The sequence below is a fragment of the Pteropus alecto genome, unplaced genomic scaffold (assembly GCF_000325575.1).
Source record: "Pteropus alecto unplaced genomic scaffold, ASM32557v1 scaffold8, whole genome shotgun sequence".
NCBI lineage: Eukaryota > Metazoa > Chordata > Mammalia > Chiroptera > Pteropodidae > Pteropus > Pteropus alecto.
This window is the reverse complement of record NW_006494609.1, coordinates 4,852,977-4,872,793: the sequence shown is the minus strand read 5'-3', so window position 1 is coordinate 4,872,793 and position 19,817 is coordinate 4,852,977. Positions and strand designations below refer to the sequence as shown.

The 19,817-nt window shown below is 48.4% G+C and overlaps 2 protein-coding genes across 13 annotated transcripts in view; one reads left to right on the top strand and one right to left on the bottom strand.

The window, feature by feature from the left end:
* Positions 1–385: 385 nt before the first annotated feature.
* GSTZ1 (glutathione S-transferase zeta 1) lies at positions 386–9,805 on the bottom strand. 11 transcript variants are annotated; one of them, XM_015599672.2, is made up of 11 exons: positions 9,609–9,723; positions 9,095–9,283; positions 8,741–8,839; positions 8,398–8,449; positions 6,726–6,793; positions 6,109–6,189; positions 5,654–5,779; positions 4,530–4,608; positions 3,901–3,953; positions 3,114–3,163; positions 386–2,320 (listed from the first exon to the last, which is right to left on the bottom strand). In XM_015599672.2, the coding sequence occupies exons 3-11, from the start codon at positions 8,756–8,758 to the stop codon at positions 2,194–2,196; spliced, it is 654 nt and encodes a 217-aa protein (XP_015455158.1). In that variant the 5' UTR covers positions 8,759–8,839; positions 9,095–9,283; positions 9,609–9,723; the 3' UTR covers positions 386–2,193. The 11 variants fall into 11 exon arrangements, with proteins under 11 accessions (XP_015455158.1, XP_015455157.1, XP_024897848.1 ...); XM_015599671.2 differs by lacking the exon at positions 9,095–9,283 and having other exon boundaries at positions 9,671–9,760; XM_025042080.1 differs by lacking the exons at positions 8,741–8,839; positions 9,095–9,283 and adding an exon at positions 6,993–7,153 and having other exon boundaries at positions 6,638–6,793; positions 9,609–9,737.
* Positions 9,806–9,929: 124 nt separating this feature from the next.
* POMT2 (protein O-mannosyltransferase 2) overlaps positions 9,930–19,817 on the top strand; it is a 37,944-nt gene continuing 28,056 nt past the window's right edge. For both annotated transcript variants that reach the window (XM_015599670.2, XM_006925480.3), the window contains exons 1-2: positions 9,930–10,415; positions 17,778–17,862. In XM_015599670.2, coding sequence (XP_015455156.1) covers positions 9,958–10,415; positions 17,778–17,862 — 543 coding nt within the window. In that variant the 5' untranslated portion in view covers positions 9,930–9,957. The remainder of the gene's footprint in view (positions 10,416–17,777; positions 17,863–19,817) is intronic.

The following is a 19,817-nucleotide window of genomic DNA, read 5'->3' as shown; positions in this document are numbered from 1 at the left end:
TACTTTGTTCAGATTTGGAACCAGTACTTTGGACACCAGGGTAATGATCATTAACACAGTCTGGGAGGTATTAATTTAGCCTATTTTCATTTATAAAAATGACACCATATCTTTGACATCTCTTAAAAATGCTGCCTCTGCACATCCCTGTTGTCTGTTACAGAATGAGAAGGACTCACATCTGAGCAGGGAGGGGTGCCATTTAAATATTTTCTTCAGTGATATCTGGTTCTAAGATGAGCCTGTTAGATCTTTCTCTGCTTTCCTTTGCAATGTATTTCAGAGGCTGATGTATAGAGGAAGAGATCTGAAATAATTGTGAATTAAATGATATAATGTGCCCACCAAACTACACCACAACCAATAATAAAAAGCCCAGGCAGACTACATGTAACTAGGGATCTTTAATGAGTTATGTTTAGGTATGCTGCATGCATTATGTCACCGCTAATACATAACATACTGAAGATTATTTTTTTTATGACCAATCTAAGTTATTATTTAAGCCATCTATCATAAGCAAAGGGTTGGAAGATCAGTATACTGGTCATCATTTGATACAAGGAAAAGTCAGCTGGGAGGAGGAAGGGGTGGGGGAACCTGGTAACATCAGTAGTGCTGGAAATCATTTCAGACCATTTGGGCTCCCAAAGGCCTGTTGGTGAGAGGTAGAGCCAGCTGCTTCCTTAATCCTCAGGTGGTGGCAGCAGCATCCCATTTGGCCAAGCCTAGCCCCTGTGGCTTGCCTGCAGCTCCTTGCTGATCCCTTGTCTCTCCAGTGACAGGGAGGCCCACTGCTGTGCTCCAGCCAGGCAGGGAGTAACCTGAGAAAAGGGTCCTCATGGCAGCAGGGCAGGACAGGGGGTACCACTGACTCACTCTCATTGCTGTGTCTTAGCTATTTCCCAGTTATGCTCTGGTTCTGCCAGGACAAACTCACCTCATGAACAAGAGTGGCCCACTTTGGTCACTTTAGAGCCTGGAACTCAGGTCATCTAAGAAAGGAAATGCCACAAAGGAGCCCAGGATGAGAGGGGAGAACTAGGTACCCTGGAATTGGGGCTGAAGGGACTCATAACTGAGAAAGTGGCTCCCATTTGAACCAGACATATATACTTTAATTCTCTGTTTAAACTTCCGCCATGCAGGGGAAATGCAATCTTAGCTATGAGACATCAAAGTTATCTTGTTTCACTGCCAGAAGGGATCCCAGTCTCCTACAATATCTCTGCTAATAGGTGATCTTGGTTCTGGTTGAACATTGCCAGGCATGGGAACCAAAGGTAAACTGTTATTTGATTGGTCTCCTGAGCTAGTCAGTATCTGTTCACACTGCCCATGGAGAAGGCTGTCTCCAGTTTCCAGGGCCATTCATTCCTGACTGGATTTACCCTAACTGCCTAATCCTGGGACTGGTCCAGAAATGCTGTCCCTGAAGATGAGGGACTGGGCTGAAGGGCCACCTTCCCTCTGGAGCGGCAGTAGAATGTAACATTGGTACCTTTCCTAGTCCTAGGAACTCAACTGGTCACAGAATCCTTTTTCCTGCTTCTTATATCTGGTCTTTTCTGGATCTTATCTGATTTTCTCAGGCAGGTTTTTAGGGTGATTTCTTTTCCTTGCTCTTCAGTCCATGGGGCCAGGCCTATCACAGGGTCCACAAGGGGCTAGCTGACTTCTTCTCCTGGTCCAGACACAGGGGGATTCCAGCTAGGAAGAGCGATCATCTTCTGGAACTGCCTTAACTGAACAACTGAACATTTCAGCCTTAACTGTCCTGGAGGACTGGGCTTCAGTTTAATTATCAGATTGTAGCATGGTCATTCTTTGGGAGTCAGGTACTGTGGAGGGGATGGGAAGCGGTGCTCAGACTTCCTGTGGCTCTCCAGTAAACTTGCCAGGCATTTTAGTCTTCATTCTCACTTCATCTGCATGACTGCTTCATGACACAGGTTGCAGGTAATGTTCCCACCTCCCTCCTTCCCACATATTCCCACTTCACCTTGCCCTAATTTGACAGATGAGGGGACAACGGCAGAAAGAGGTTAAGTGTCAAGGCAGATCCAGGGCTAGAGTTCAAGTTCAAGGGCTAGGAGTACAAGTCTCTTGCCTCTCCAGTTACGGCTTGCTCTTTTCCAGGCCTGTTCAGCCCTCCAGCTACTACTTCTGCACCAGTGCGGCATGGTTTGAGAGCTAGGCCCTCAGCTCCGGGGGTGTGTCTGGCTGCCGGCAGGGGTGAGATACTTGGAAGGCCTCCAAGGCCAGTAGTGATTTGTTGATATGGCTGATGGTAGGATACAGAGTGAGATCCACCTTGAACCTGTGGCAGAGAAACACCCACCTCAGCCAAGGTCTGCAGGGGTAAAGGGAGACTGCCCTTTGGGCGGTGGGGGAAGCACAGAAGCAAGGCTGGAGGAGGCCCCTGGGGCTGGCCAGGGAAGGGCAAGGAAGATAGCCCTGCCAGGTGGGAAGCCTTATTCACAGGTCTCTAGCTCTTGTGCAGTATTGTCTGGTACCTGTTACCTACTGTTTCTGTTCAAGCAATGGCTATTTATTGAGAACCTACTATGTGTACGGCACAGTACTAGGCATTTATATATACAGATTATCTCTCCACCCATGTCATAAGCCTCTTGGGGGCAAAGAATGTGTCATACATTTCTGCACCCCTAAGGGTGCTGAACGCATGCCTTGCACAGAGAGTTTCTTATTCACGCTCTATTGAAGGGCTGATGGATTAAAGCGGAGGTAGAGCTCACTGCTGGGCACAGACACACCGTGACTGGGGACAGAAGGCTCTTGGGGTGGTTTCTTCTAGAAGTGTCCACCAGGTAAGCCACCTCCTCTTAGGTGCAGGGGCTATACAGGATCACCTGGGCTGCGGTAGGCATAGTAGGGGGCATTCCACTGATTTCTCTGCCCCGTCTCTTCCAGGCCACAGTGGCTGGTGTGGCCTGGCACAGGGAGCCCCTTGGCCAGTCAGGGAGAGTCTCTCCATGAGATGCTACCTTAGTAGCTAAAGTGGGGGCGGGGGGACTGACTGTGGGAGGAAGCTGGGTACTTTAAGGGGAGGAACCAAGAGGAAGAGGGAGGGTAGTGGAGCTTTCTCTTACCTTTCAGCATTTGCCACCTGAGGTACTAAGCAGAGGTCAGCCATGGACACCTGAAAGAGGGTTGGGTAGGTTTGCATCAGGGTGTGCACCCCAGACTCACAGGTTGGGCTGGGTGTGTCCACTGGTGACAGTACTGGGGTGCCAGCCTATGATGCTCCCATCTGTTTCTGGCTCTTCCATCCATCCCCACTGCCCTACGCCCTTCTATATCTGGGACTGTCCCCAGAGCAGAAGGCTTCTCCCAGGCCGTGCTCCAGTTGCCCTGACAACCAACTCTGTGGGTGGCCAGAGAATGTTTGATTGCCTTAGTGGATGTACTGTGCGTGTTAAAAAGACACCATCGCAGGTTCCTAGTGAGGGCTCCCAGAAGGGAGGAGATGCCTTGGGGCAGGGGGGGCAGTGGGGACTGATATAGGGGCCCTGGAACCAGAATAATCACAGGGCCAGGGCCTTAGCCTGTAGGAGTCAAGGGCATCTGAGCCCTAGAATCTCAGAATCAGGAGAGAAAGGAAACATCTAGTCTAATCCCTCATCTGATGTCTAGGCCACCTCCTTATCTCAGAGATGAGGTCTCTAGCTAGGAACTAGCCAAGGAGCACCCCATGAGCTACCTTCTGCTTGGCATGGAGAGGATGACTTAAGTCCCTTCCCCTCCCCCACCCCCATGCCTTCTCAGGAAGCAGTCTGAGCTGAGCCTGTCCTGGGGTGAAGGGAGATGGCGGAGTCTAAGTGGAAAGGGGTCATCATGAGGCAGGAGGCCACTGTGGGCAGGCTTGGGAGGGCTCACCTCATCTCCCATACAGTACTTCCCGGCTGTGCTCTGCAGGATCTGCTCCAAAGCTGTGGGGAGGCCACATGAATAATCTTACTCTAGGCACAGAAAGGGGAGATCAGCCTTTCTGGGCCTCAGCCTCCACAGTTCTAAAAATGGGCAGCTATCTGAGGGACAGTCTGGGGCATGTGCGCTGGAGGAATTATGGTGGCCAGATCTAAAGAGAGTTGATAGGGAGGACATGGGGACGAGATGATGTTTTCCTGGGCTCCTCAAGTCCAGCTGCCATTCCCTCTCCAAGAGGAGACAAGACCTGCCAATGGCCAAGGCAGCAGCTCTCACATGGATAGGCTGACACTTTGTTTGCCTTGGTTTCTTGGCTGGAATGGGCAGTGAAGCTGAGGTTGGGTCATTCAGCTCCAAAGGGCCTCAGGTACTGAGGTTCCCGGGAGTACCAGAGGTTGAGGCCAGGTTTGGATGCTGCCCAACCCACTGCCTCCTCAGCCCTAACACCCCACCCTCATCCATGCTACTATCGAGACCAAAGAGCCTAGGAAGCTATCTTCAGATGCCCAGGGCCATGGGTGCAAGGGCCATTTCTCTGAGAGGTCACCTGGGGGCAGCTTACAGAAGTAAGGACTCACCATTAAAGCCAGAGCTGATGGTCTTCTGGGCCCAGGCCAGCTGTTTCTCCTGTCCCACTTCCTTCAGGACAGACAGGTTCTAGGCAGACCAAGGAAAATCTGTGATTGACTTTGGGAGCCAGGCTGGGCCTGTTCAGCCAAGCCTCCTCAGGGAAGCCCAATTCCCATATGACCTTGACTGTATACTTGTTCTCCTCCCCTGACTCCCCCTAGTTCCGTGAGCCCCTTCCTCCTATCAGGGCCCTGAGGGAGGTGACAATCCCAGCAGCCTCCTTCTCAGGCTGTCCCAGTGGCTCCTGTAGTGTGGAAGCCTGTGACTCTGGCAGAGACGGCAAGGGTAGGGGCACAGGATGCTGCCATGGCTGACAGGTGTGGCCATAACTTTCACACCCAACACTTCTCTTTTACATGGTCTCTTGTGAGAAGTGGGAGTGCAATACAGGGTGGGGGTGGGATGGGGAGGCCCGTAGGACTGGCTTTCAGGAGATTTGGACTCTGGTTCCATCTTTGTACCCCTGGAGCCATTTCACTCCTGGGCTTCGGTTTTCTCATCTGTTAAGGGGTAATGACTGTCTGCTACAACCTCCTTTGTTACAAAAGATAAAGTGACACAGGTGCACAGTCAGTGGTCCTGGGCTCTGGTCTTTGCTGTCATACTTAGCTGAGTGACTCTGCAAAGTCACCCCACCATTCTGGGACTATTTTCTCATTTATAAAATCAGGGGTTAGCACAGATTAATTGTTTTATTACTTTTTTTTAAACCAGTAACAACTTTATAAAAAATAAAATCTTACGGGAATCCCAATCTATGATATAGAACAGATGAAAAGGGGGCTGCACTGGTTAAAGGTGGGAGGCTGGGACCTGTGCTACTTAGCCACTCCCCTGTCACCTGGCCCTTTCCCCCTCCAGCACCTCTGGACATGCCCTTGAAAACTTAGGGGTTCTGGGAATGCAATTGGGGACCCGGTAGATGATTCTGGGGTTTCCCCGCCCCGCCACGTGGTATAGGTCTAAGCCCCTGAGAATCCCTGTCTTCCTGCCACCCGCACACCCAAGCTGGGCATCTCACTGTGAGCTCACCACAGTCAATGCGTGAGTGTACAGTGCACAGGTGCCATACCTGCAGGGGCTGGATGCCTCCAGCGATGAGGTCGGAAATCATGCGCACGCTGGCTCTCTTCTTTGGGTCCCGAGGCAGGAGTCGTGGAGTGGGCCGAGTCTCCTCCAGGTACTCAATGATGGCCAGCTGTCCAGAGGGAGCAGTTAGAGGCCCACAGTGAGGAAAGCACAGAGAGGGCCTGGGGCCACTGGGTCAGAGGGGACAGGACCAGCAAACTCCTTCTCCTCCTCCTCACCTGCCTCAGCTTGGGCCCTATGAAGCTAAGAGTCTCTGCAGGGGGACAAGCTCTTTTTGGATCCTCATCCTGCAGAACTGGTTCTCCATATGCTCAAATCTCCCTTCACTTCCCAAAGCAGGCAACCACATTCCTCCCTCCACCAAACATTCATCATGCTGAGAAGTCCTCTCATTCTGGGCACCACTCCCGCGAGGGGCCTCTCAAGCCCTGCACTCACTGACTGGCAAATGGTAATGCCATCAATCTTCAGGGCTGGCACCTGCTTCATGGGATTCAGTGCCTGGAATTCTTCGGAGAACTGTGGAGAAAAGGCCCTGTGGGCTGGGAGGCCTGGCCCGAGATGGCTGAAGCAGAACTAGGCCAGCAGGAAGACCCCAGGCCCGCTGCCCACTCCGGAACCTCCCTCCCCTGGGTAAGGCCCTGGCTCCTAGGCCCAAGGTGATGCCTGGGCAATCTGTGCAGTATCCCAACCCCCAGTGGCTGCTGAGCTATAGGCTTCATCCCTAAGGCCTAGCTATCTGTGCCTTATACTGTGGCCACCAAGACACATCCAGAGGGCCCAGTATGGGGTCGGGACCACTCTTTACCCACCCTCCTGGGGTCAGGCATTGAGAAGCCAGGCGTGGAATGAAGCCTGGAGCCTGGGCCCTTCCCATGTCTCCTCTTGCTGCATAGCTTGCCACCCTGCCCCACAAAGGAGAGCCAGCAGCCTCCTCTGGCCAGTGGATCATGGAGCACAGGTTTACCTCTTGGGGGCAGAAGTCTGCACCCCCTGCTGGTTCCTTCTCCAAGGCCTCCAACTCCCACATTGTGGCCTGGGGGAAGCCTCCTTACCTGCTGGCCCCCATCCTTTATGAGGTTGACAGGTATTGTCTCATAGTCGATGCTTTTCAAGGCCAGAGCTAAGAGAGATGGCAGACAGCAGTCAAAGGACAGCCTCTGGCTGTACATTCCAGGACGCCATGAGGCTGCAGAGGGAAGGTGGTCAAGGCCCAGCCTGGCCCTCTCCCCTTTTCTCTGGCTTCCTGGTCACCACCTACTCTAAGTCCATGACATTCTGCTTCTCTTGTCCCTGAACCCTTAGAGCCTTATTCTCCATACCTCCAAAAGGGCCTTCGTGCCCCTGGGTGGTGCTATAAAGGTGTGTGCCCTGGCACACAGCAGGGAAGCGTCCTCCTCATCTCTGTCCCTTCCAGGTCCTTAAACAGGGGTGAATAGGACTTTTTTGTTGGAGACATGCAAATTTGCCCTCATTAAGGCATCTAAGGGCCAAGAGAAGGAGCTCGAGTCACCACAAAGTACACACATAGGCCGATGACACTCTTCTTCTGTTTAGAGAAGAATCCCTTTGTCATCCACTTCCTCTGCTCTCAGGGCTGTTTACTAGAGTCCAAGCAGGGAATCAGGAACCTTTGGTGGTCTCAGAACATCTGTTATGACCCCCAGTAACCATATTTCCTCTCCATCCCCTTTGACATTTTCCCCTGGCAAGGTGAGGGTAAAAACTCAGTCAACCCTAATGGAGAAGATCGTGTGTGTGTGTGTATGCACGCGCACTTGGGCATTAAAATATGGTGAGGGCCAGTTTGAGGCAAGGGCAAAGGAGCGAGGGGAGGACATGATGTGTCACAGTCTGAAGAGAGTCTGGGAGACAAGGGGATCCTCCTCAGTGCTGGTCAGCTCCACTAAGGACAGTGAAAGTGTCCAAGAAGGCCACTAATGTTGCTCCGGCTTCCAGCCCAGGGAAGGTGTCTTGGAGAAATGTGTCCTCTGGCACCACAGTGCTCTTGCCTACTGATTCTCGCGGATACCACGTGACTGTGGGATCGGGGCGGGGTCATGGCAGATGGCTTCCCAGTCAGGGCCAGGTTCAAATTTCATCACATTCATTTACTGTGTAGCCTCGGGCAAGTAACTTTGTGGGCTCTGTGCCTCAGTTTCCTCATCTGTACAAGAGGGACAATAATAATACCTCCCTTCTAGGGCTGTGGAGGTTTAAATGGAATTATGCACACAAAGAAAGCACTCAGCACAGTTCTCTTTCAGTAGGAGCCGCTAGAACTATGACCTTTGCCAAAGGCTGTGTTAAACTGACAGACGGAAGGATTAAGCTGGGAAAGACAATGGCCAGGTCTGTTTAATTTGCTAGATCAAATAACAACTGAGGAAGGCCAGCTGTTTCCTGCCAATTACCAAGGATCTCTGGATTTTGTGAGCCTGCTTTTAAGCATGGTTGCTAAGGGGCTTTGGAGAGCAGGGTGGGAGGGGTGGTGGGCCCAAGAGAAAAAAGAACCTTCCCTTCATGCCATCTCCACTCTCCTCTAGTTCAACTTCCTAGGTGGAAGTGCCATTCAGGGCAGAGGGCTCCAGGAGAGTGGGGGTGCTGCTTGCTGGAGGTTAAGCCTTGTCTGACAGAGCACCCTTCTGTCTCAGGCCAGCTTTTCACAGGGCTTCCTCCACCTTGACCTACCCCGACCCAGGCTCTTGGCGGAGGCATAGCTCTTACCGATTCGAACTCTCCAGGAGCAGGAGCTTCGGAAATAGGAATAGAGAATGGGCTGAGGAGAGAGAGGATGAGGGTGTATATTAATCTGTGCTCTTTGGGTTCCCAGCCCCAGGAGCACTCTGGAGAGAAGGCACCAGCCCCCAGCCAGAGGGGTCCAAGCCAGCACTGTTTCTTTCCTTCCCGCCAGGCCTCATTCCTTAGGCCTATGTCTGGGCAACTCAGGCCAGACTCAGAGCTCTCTGGATCAGAGGCCTCAGCAGTCCTGTGGGATCCCTTGGCTCCCACATTCCTGAGGTCCGAGGGACCTCCAAAGGGGCAGCCAGCCTGCAAGTGCCCTCCTTACCTTGCCAGACTCAGTCATGGTGCTATGGTGACTGACCCTTGGCCTCCTGAGGTATGTATGTTCCCTTTCACAGAGCTGCAGGACAGCGGGGGAGGGACCCTGCAGGGGTGGATCCCATGAGCCAATGGGGAACCTGGGCTAGGCAGGCATCAGGGGAACTTTGACTCAAGTCAGAAAGGTTATCTCTTCCCAAATTGTAGGAAGTTTATACTCCTGGTGGAGCTAGGTTTGGTGTCCTGGGCAGACAGTGTGGCCTGGTTTTGAGGTAGCAGTTCCCTCCCTTTAATCATCTTACTCTTTAAAGCATTTGGGAGTGAGAGGGCTCTATATTATTAAAGCGATGCTGTATCTCACCTGATGTGCCTGTCACCTTCGAGCTACAACAGCGGCTCTCAAACTTTAATGAGACTCATCTGGGGTGCTATTAAACATGCAGATTCTCAGGCCCTGGCGTAGATTCCGGTAAGCTCCTCAAGTGACTACGATGACTTAAAGCGCCACTGCCTCCCCTCGCCCCTCGTGCTCTCTCAAAATGAAACGACCCTGGAAGGCCATACGGTAACTGTGAGGGCCTTTCGGGCCGATCTGCCGGGAAAGAACGATGCAGGGCTATGCAGAAAAGGCAAGCGAGGGGCAACGTTTGGAAGCCCTAATAGTGGGGGAGGGGGGGTCACGTGAAACGCGAGGGAACATCGACCCGACCGTGCCCGACAGGTCCCCATGAGGACGGGCAGCCGCGGGCCTAGTACGGCCGGGACCCACCACAGGCCGGGCGGGCAGTACGCAGGCGCAAAACGGGCCGGCGCAGCGCGGCGCACTGCACGCTGGGAGTCGTTGTCCGAGCTGTGGGCCGGGCCGAGCGGCTCACCCTGGATCCGGTCCGCCAGTGTTTTTGAGTAGCGACCCTCTCCTCAGATGCGTGGTACAGACCTTCCCCGCCTGCATTTCGCACTTTGGGCGGCCCCTCTTCCAGGCTAGGAAACTTCACGCCTGGGACTCTCCGACTTGTCGATGACCGAGGCCCAGGGAGATCCCGACACGTCAGAACCGGGGTTTAGGTCTCCGTAAAGCGAGGGGTTGGATTAGAATGATCTTTACGGTTTCTTCTAGATCGCCCCGCCCTGCCGCCACGCTCCCAGTCCCAGCGCTGCTGGGAATTGCAGTTCCTTGAGTCCGTTTTCTCCCCGGCCTGGCTCGCTCGGCCCTCGCGGTCCGTCATGCTCTGCGCCACTAGCCGCCTCCTAGCGGCCCGGGCGGCCACCGCATTCCCCGCCCAGCCCAGGGCCCGGGGCCCCGCGCCCCGTTGCCGGCGCAGGGAACTACATTTCCCAGGGCACCCCAAGCTGCCCCTTTGTGGCTTCTTGGCTGGGCGGCTCGCAAGACTTAGCGTGCCTACGGGTCGGAGGGCGATCCTGAGGAGGGGAAGGATGCCGCCGGCGGTCGGCGGAGGCCTGGCAGGGTCCGAGCTGCGTCCCCGGAAGGGCCGCTGTGGACCCCAGGCTGCTAGGGCCATGGGCCCGGACGTGGCCGCTGAGGCTGCAGCACGGAGCCCTAAACGGCCTGCTTGGGGCTCGTGGCGTTTTGAAGCGGCCGGCTGGTGGGCCTTGCTGGCCCTGGTGACACTGCTGTCCTTCGCCACCCGCTTCCACCGTCTGGACGAGCCGCGGCATGTCTGGTGAGTGACGCAAAGGACTAAGCGAGTACCATGGCAACAGAGAGGGAGGGGATGCTCCCTCTGATTGGCCTGAATGCACGGAGGGGCGGGATTCACAGGAAGAGGGGCGGAGTCGTGCTGGAGGGGAAACTGAGGTTTTCTGGTGGTTGCCTCTGGCTAAGTGCAGTATCTGTGAGAAGAATGTTTGCTCTGGTGCGTGTCAGTGGGATTCTTAGGATCTGAGAAAGCAGTCTTCATGCTTTTCAGGTTATGCTGCAGTGTTTCACTTGGCTCTCAAAATGTGGCACTTAAAAATGTTTTGAACTTTCCTAGGAGAACTGGAAAGTTTTTAGTACAGAATTTCCTAAGGCCTGTGTTCCTAATCAGCAGGATTTCCAGGCATCAGTGGAGGGGAACATTACTAACTGGGTACCTTTATCCTGGGGAGCAGGGACAGCTTGGGTGTCCAGGGATGGTGACAGAGGTTCCAAGAAGCAGGTCTAAGGTCATCCTTTGAGGAAAGATTTATTTTCTTAAAGGTTTTATTTTGTAGGACTCACTTACAGGACTGAGACATGGTCAGATTTCATTAGATAAACTTAAGTCTCCAGCTGAAAGGAGGAAAAATTTTAAACTATCTGAAAACGGTTAATTTGTTTGGCCAACAAATGATAGCATATATTCTCATTGTCACCGAGGAGAAAGTTAGTGTAGGGATGTTAGAAATGGAACTCCTTGACCAAAAAGCAAGCAAGCTAACAAACTGTCAGAGCTACCCTACTTGGAAGTTAATAAATTAATTTGTTGTTGTTTTATGAGTCTTGGCAGAAGAAATGAGACTCCTGGGTCAGAGACAAAGAACTTATTACATATAACATAAAAAACAGGATGAACATCAGTACGTTGGAGTTAGTGTCCCTTGTCTGCTTCCCCTCCCTCAAGTCCCACAGGGTGATGCTGTGGGTTCAGATGGATGGCTACTCACATGGTGGGTTCCCTTGCAGCTGAGGAAGAAGCTTGGGGAATCTACGGTTTTATAGCAAGCAGTTAGCAAGGTTACTCTTTGTGCTAGAGAGAGACATTACCTCATCTTTCAAAGGTGCTTGGTGCAAACACAGCTCTGAGAAATGGCCTAGGTAAAGTGCAGTCAGGGCCTTGCATTCTTGACATACACAGAAAGATGTGTGTAAGAGCAAGAGACCCATGGAGGACTGTCTCTCCCAACAGTCTCACCCTTCTATCCTAAGTCGTCTTGCCTTCTAGCAAATTATCATATGAATGTTCAACTCTGTTGGCTACTCTGATTAACCTGGCTGACAGAGGCAGGGACCAAATCTGTTCAAGTTGTCTCTTACAGCATTTAATCAAGACTGCTCTCAACAGGATTTGAAGTCACAGGATGAGGCCAACCTTGGTATTAACCTCAACCATGCCTTCCAGGGTCCTGGATTCAGCCACCTGTGAATAATTGTGTTGCGGGGCGGGGGAGGGTGCGGGAGCGGGCAGGGGTGTGGAAAGGACCAGTAGATTTTACTTCATATAGCTGGGATGTAGTCTAAGACAAATCTATTAATCATTGTGATCTCTGCAGAGGTGTTTAGACTGACCTCTAATTTTTGGTGTCCCTGCCAATAATTGCAGTGAGTTTCCTTCCTCATTAAAAAATAAAAGCAACTCCCATGCCCAATGGAAAGACATTTTGTGGCCCATTCTTCCCTACATCCTAGTATATTACCCAAAGGGGTGCATGTCACTTCAGGATTTTTTGTTAAATTTTATTTGGATGACCATCAAATTTGATATAGACTCCAAGCCACATGGATAGTGGGTGTTATTGAGTAGTTATTGAGTAGTTGCCTCTGTTACTATACAAGGCATAACCTAAGGCCTCTAGGTTGTCAGGAGAAGCATATACATTTGTATCAGTCAGATTAATAGAAGATTTTGCAGGTCCGTGTGTTTGCACACATGTGAAGAGGTCTGTGTTTGGGAGTTGATGTTGATGTCATCAGGCATATCAGAATAATTCAAAACCGGCCATGTCTAAGTGAGTTTTTCTGATTTCATAGCATGCTGACAAACTCAGCAGGAGGTCAGATTGCCAGCTACAGCCGCCACTTGATTTAGGTGTACCATATGAGTGTTTTGCCAGGCTTTGGTGCTGGACCTAGGGGACAAAGAAAGCATTAATCATTTCCCTTCTCTTTCCATCTCCAGGGGTCTAAGATGTTAGCTATCCAGGTGCCAGGGTTGTTTCTTTCCTTCCACTGCCACATTACATATAATCAGTGTGTCCCACTTTAGTATCTATAACTTCACCTTTTTCCAGCTATCTATCCCCTACTGATATCTGGACCTTTTTGCCAAGGGCATTCATAGAAAATTGACAGAGACCATTGTGTCTCCCATCTTGGCCCATGTGAACTGCTATAAGGGGACTTGAAAAGCAGTATACTCAACCAAGTAGTCATTATCTTTATGCTTTAGGACCATATCACTCCAAGAAAATCCAGGTAACTGAGCTAGAATTAAATTTGAATCTTACAGATGTCCCCAGTAACTCCTCTAACTGGGCTGGAATTACTGTTAGAGGAAAGAAAGATAAGTCATGCCCATGAATGGTCAGTAAAGAATCTCAAATTTTCAAAATAGATTTGTATAACCCTTTACGCCTTTTATCCTGATCATTACCCAGTTGGTGGCCAAGAGATGAGCCCTTTCTGGTTATGGCTGCAGTAGATGACTAAACTGCTTTACTAAGGTGTGCGAACCCAGAGAGAAATAGAGTCAGATCATTTTGAGAAGACTGTTCAGTGCTTGACAATATCAGATGCCCGTGGATGGTAGGAAGTGTGGAATGTCATCAAATATCTTGACTATTGGTTCATTATTGGGTAGCCATTGCAAACAAAGTGCACCATTGTCATATTGTAGATGGTTTGGAAAGCTAAAAATGTGATACAGTTTAGTTTCAAGGTCCACAATTGTGTATCTATGGTCAGATGAGTGGACTGGAACAACTTCAACACCGTAAAAAAGTATCAGCAGCATTGAGGCACCAGTGATAGCCTGGAGCGGGGAACAAAGTACTAATACAGTCAATTTCCCTTGAGCAGGCAGGGCCAATGCCCCGTGCAATGTGTCTTCCTTTACTGCAAGGCAAACAGGCCGATTTTGGGCAGGAGTCATAAGCCACCATAATGGAGTGATGCCTTCTGCTTCAGAAACATATAGTCCTTTTATGATGGTAGATGTGTTTCCGTGCCTGGTGCATTGATGAACCCATGTGGCAATGGCAGCAGTCCGGATGGTGCATCCTGGATAGGCAGCTTGATTCTGGACATTCTTATCAGAGTACTGGCCCCTACCATGGACATCTATGTGAGTGATCCAGATTGTCCATCAGTAGGCAGCCATTTTTTCCCCACAGTTGTAAGCTTCCACGAGGGTTTTTTTAAATCTCTCAGTCTATAGTCTTCCAAGTGGCACACCAAATGTCTAGGCTAATGGCAGAAGCTGAGAGTAGATAAAAATATAACTTGTTTGTTATTTAGGAGTATTGTCTAAGGCAAGGGTGAAGACTTAATTCAGCCTGTTGTGCAGGTCAGCCCTTACTGCAGTCGGCCCAGAGTTGTCACTGGGGCCAGATGATTGCTGCTGCCTAGTGGACACTATCAGGTTTTAGTTTAGCCTAACCATCAGTGAACTGGCACAGGCATTGAGAAGAACCTCTGAATCAAGGGCTCCACTGAGCCAGTGGCTTTGCTTTAAGTAGTTGAGTAGAAGATTTTCCTAAAGGGGTAGCTGCCACCTCTTCATATAAAATCAAGATACCTCTAGGGCCAGGGAGGCTATACTCTTGAATATACCATTTCCATTTGAAGAGCAAGCCTTGTTGAGCCCTTCCCTTGTTAGCTGTAGATTCCAAGTTGACCTATCCCTAAGCGGCAGGGGTCCTAAGGCCGCTATGGTCAGGCACTCAATTTCAGTAAGACGGTAGTATGGTAGTAGGTCGATAGTGCCCCTTTAAAAAAGTATTACTTGGTGCTTAAGTCCAGCAAGTGCCGCTGTTATCCTGGAGGATGGCCTCTCTTGGCACTCCAGCAGCCATTACATCTTTAAAGCTGTGATTTCCCTTTCTCTTCCTGGGATTTGTATTATTTCTCTTGAACCACTGAGGAGGGGACAGGATATCAACTCTCAACATGCAGCAGTCCCTGAATTGGATAATCCTCTTTAACACTTATGAGACCAATACCAGTTATACATTCAGCACTGGAAGCCATAATATTTGTAAAGGGTCCTACCCACAAGGTCACTTTACCTTCACTTCTCCACTGGGAACTTGGCTCAAACCTTATCAGTTGAATTTGGGCATTTTTCCCCCTTGAACTAATCAGCTACATCAGTGGCTACCATGACAGCCACCCAGAGAACATTGCTATTCCCCAGCCAGGAGTGTGGGGAGTGTTGGATGCAGGAGTGGGAGGATGGTTTTTTCTCTTTTAGCTCCTTGATAGGCTTGGCACCACTTTCTCCAGTGTACTGCCCTGTGTCTGGTAACTCCTGGGCTTAGGGGCCTTTTTCTTTCAGTCCCTGTACGCATTGCTATGGCTCTTCTTACAGTCCTCAGTACCTTTGGTATCCCCTGAACCAAGCAAATCCTCTCTCCATGGGATTGAATAAAGGAGAGACATGGGCCCCTGATTTCGACAGAGTCCTGTGTTTGCGTCCCTCTCCTCCCTGGTGTTTCCCGGCATACTAGGATGGGCATGTATGGCCTCAGTCTCCTCTTTGGGGACAGCGAGACCTTGGCCCTCCCTTTAATCATCTTACTCGGTAAAGCAGCTGATGTTGTGGTAGAGAGGGAGGGATCATCATACACAGAGGGAGAGAGTGGTTCTGAGCTTCTAAGCAAGGCACATTTACTTTTGGCTTGAGTAGACAGCTCACCCAAGGATCTTTCAAAGGTTTCATTTTATCCAAAGTTCGATAGCAAGGTCCTCACTGCTGCACCATTTATGTAAGCTTTAGAGACTTCTCAATTCAATAGCCATATCCACATTGCCTTTTAGCTAGGGCTCCTAGGCTTGCTACCCCATTGTCATGGTTACATCTCTTCCTCCTTTCACCCAGAAGACAGTAAGCAGTAATCAAGGCAGCACTTAGATGGTTTGTTTCAATCCTGCCTCTTTCCACTTAGCCTCGTTAATAGGTAGGACAGTGGGGGACTTTTCCTACCTTTCTTGCCCGCTACTTGGGCAAGAGCATTCAGTACCAGATGCTGGGCCGTCTTCTCATATTCTCTAACCTAGCCTGTAGGGGTCCTTGTCCTTCTCTTACAGAAAGCTATGTTTCAGCATATCTATGCTTGTCACCAAAACTGTCAGGATCTGGGATTTTATTTTACCCTACTCGCAAGCTAATAAATTAGCCTGTCACTGTTTTATAGGTGCTGGCAGAAGACGAAGTCCTGGGTCAGAGACAAAGGACTTTATTTCTCATGGCATAGCAAGCAGGATCAGCTTGTTGGCATCTGTTCCCCTTACCCCTCAATCTCATGTGATGCCGTAGGTCTGGATGAATGCTCACAGCTGAGGAATATTGAGGTTGGGGAATTCGCTATAATATCATAAGCAGTAAACAAGACTGCTCTCTGTTACAGAGGGAGACGCTCTTTCTTCAAGGTTGCTTGATTAAACATAACCCTGAGAAATGGCCCAAGTAAACAGAGGTCAGGACCTTGCATTTTTGGCATACTCTGCAAGGTCTGTAGGAGCAAGAGAGAGCTAAGGACTGTCTTACCCAACTCAAGAATGCAGTGAAATCTAAGAAGAAACATGGACATTACTATTGCAGGTCCTTGATTAACGTCGTTTCTTTCAATGTAGTTTTGCTGTAACTCTGAGATGCTGTAGAAACTTAACTCTTGTTTATATCAATTATCCTATGGTAAAAGAGTTTTTGTTATATGTTGTTTCACTTAAAGTCATAGAATCTCTTGACAACATTAAATGAAGACCTACTGTACTAGTTTTACCTGGAAATTTATTGAAATAAAAATCTCATACCCCTTTGTCAGTATGTTTCCAAACAGACTTCAAAATTAACCAGAAATGTTGGTTCAGTTTAAATAGTGCTCAGCGTGTATGGGACTTTGTAGTCTACAGAGTTCATTCACATGTGTTATCTGAATTGAGCCCTGCGATGGGGCCATGGCAGGTACTATTATTGCCTTCGTGGTGTAGATGAGAAAAGAGATCTGGAGGTGAGTGATTTTGCTAGGTCATGCTGATAGTAAGTGCTAGAGCTGGAACTGGATCTCTCTTCGGCAAGTCTATTTTGTCACACTGCTTGGAAGTTATTTCTCTCTTTGACATCATCACACTCCTCTCCTCACTTCATGTCAAACAGTGTGCTTAGCAGATGCAGACGTAGATTTACTTTTCTGCCTATCTGTGGACCCACTGAGTTAAAAAAGATAAAGAACCCCACATTTTTGGGAAAAGCATGTTTTGCCCATTATGTTGTAGGTCAGTAATACTATGGAAGCTGACCTGGGGATTGGATAGTCACTAGAAAGCAGCCGTTTTTCTGAGCTGCAGGGAGAAACTGACAAACGAAAATGACCAGGCTCTGCTGGATAACTGGACTGACACCATAAAGCCCTCACATAGCATGTAAAAGTTTTATGTGGTTGTATTGAATAAGACTGCATTGCGTTTTAAAACAATGTATTAGAATCATACACAAAATAGTTTGTGTAATGAGAATAGGTTTTAGTTAGGATCTTAATTTAGTAAGAAAGCCCTGAACTTTTATATAATGGTTAGTTTCATTATTAAGATCAGTAAGTTCATAGTCAGCAGGTTATCACAGATTGTTGAACAGAATCAGACCTCTGTGGCAACCATGGTTTAAAAGCTCTCTGACCAGTAGCCCACATTGTAGTTTATGAGAATAGTAAAGTAGTTTCTAGTAGCAAATGTAGTCTCAGATAAGTTGATTTAACAGCCTTGGAACAAAACTCTTACTACAAACCTTTCTATATTATAGGAGAACTCTTTGTTCTTTTAAAATAAATAGAAACTCAAGATACAGAATAAATATAGTATAATTTAAATTTATGATAACTGACTGGTAAATATTTGCTAAGCTTTGTTGTCTATTTAAATGAAGATTAATGACTAGCTTGATGTCTTGTTTCCTTAAATCACTTGTTGTGAAAGCTTTTTTTTTTTTGGAAAAAATCCAAATTTCTCATTAATTGCTTGAAACTCATAGCCTTTGCTTTTAACTGTCATTTTAACCGTGCTTTATTAAGGCTATTTGGGTTGTATGATAATTTAAAAATTCTCATTTCTCTTTTTGTTTTCTCTTTAGTTGGGATGAGACCCACTTTGGAAAAATGGGCAGTTACTACATCAATCGCACCTTTTTCTTCGATGTGCACCCACCTCTGGGAAAGGTGAGCAGAACTCTTTCCTAAGGATTGGAGCCAAGTGTCGATTTTGGATTCATTCCTGGCCTTATAGAAGGAATTCCCAGACCAGTTGCTTTTATGGAAAATCTTTGGTATTTTTAGGGGTATTTCTGGGCTCAGAAATGGAGAAAGAATCCATCAACTGATGGATGGGTAAACAATGTGGTATATCTGTACAACAGAATATTATTCAGCCAAAAAAGGAAAGAAGTATTGATACATGTTACAACATGGATAAATCTCATAAACTTAGGCTGAGTGAAAGAAGCGAAACATAGAAGGCCACATATCGAATGATTCTGTTTATATAAAATGTCTGAAGTTGGCAAATCCATTGAGACAGAAGAAAGATTAGTAGTTGCCGGGGGCTGGGGGGGGCTTGGGGGAGGGAGGATTGGGGAGTGACTGCAAATGGGTATGGAGTTTGTTTTTGGGGTGATGAAATATTCTGGATTTAGGTAATGGTAATGGTGGTACAATTTTGTGAATAAACTAAAAACCACTGAATTATATACTTTAAAATGGTGAATTTTATGATATATGACTTTTATCTCAATTTAAAAAATAGGAAAAAGAAATGGAGAGAAGGAATATATTGCATAAAGCAGAAATAGCCTAGGGGAGTTCATGTCCGAAGGGAGTGAAACTCCTTTCCCCTTATATATATATATATGTATGTATGTATGTATATATGGACATATATGTTTTGCAATGAGAAATTCCACCAATAAGAATTCATTTTACTCTTGAAAACAGACACCTTCTTAGAGGTGTTTGGATTAGCCCAGGCATTCACTCAGTCCTTTCTTCCTAACTGGAGGCTGAGATCTTCAGCACCAGGGGAACAGGAATTTGCCTGTTATAAAGTGGGTGAGTGATCTTGGAGCATGGAGTACTTGGGGATGAAGGCAGAGGGTGAGGGAAGGCAGGGATGGTGATCTGTGCCAGATAGGCTAAGGGAAGCACAAGAGCATGTGATAAGGGTCAGGGAGAAGGCCTCTGCAGGTGGAGAGGTGAGAAGGAGGTGGGATAGGTGGCCTATTTCAAAATTAGCTCTGAGCCCAGAGTAGAAAAATACCTCATCCTGTCTCCTTTATGAAATAACAACAATAAAAATAAGAGCAGTTGAACACTTAATCTATTCTAGTCACTTTAGATGCATTATCTTATGTAATCCTCAGAACAACCCTATGAAGTAGGTACTGTTATATCTTCATTTTACAGATGAGGAAGCTGGGACTCAGAGAGGATAAGTACTTTGCCATGGGAAGCAAAGCTAGTAAGTGACAGAGTCAAGATGCAGACTTGCTTAGTTTGCTATTATACCACACTGCCTCATGAGCCTCATGCACTTCTCTTACCTCAGTACACGGACTACATCATTTACTGCCATAGAAGTAAGCAACAGAATGTGTTTAATATTTGCATCAGGCTAGCCTGGGAACCAGACTGTAGCAAGGAGATTTTTCATAGGACATCCAGCCTAGTCTTTTAGCCTATCCATTTTTAGAGTCCCCTAGTGCTTAGCACAGTGAAGACACGTGGAAAACACTGGCTGATTTGTTTTTATTGAAGGTTTCCTTTCCTCACATCTGGCCCCTGTGTGAAGGGAGAATGTGAAGCTTCTTTCTAAGGCTGCCCCTAGGGAATGCAGTCCATTGCTCCTCTGATTTATCTCCTGGTAGTCCTGTACTCTGCCTGGTTAAAAGAGAGTGATGAGCAAATTAGAAACCTGTGAGAGAGAGCAAAATAGCTTTCACAGGTTCTGAGCCAAACCAGTCAAAGAATCAAAAAGCCCCTTGAAGTGGTGAGTAGGAAGTTTTCTCCTACAGTATTGAGGCCCATACCTGCAACTTCACACAGGCCCTCAGCCCTGGGCACCCAGGGGCTCCAGTCAAATAGGTACTTATTAAAGAAATAAAAATGCCTGCACATAGTAA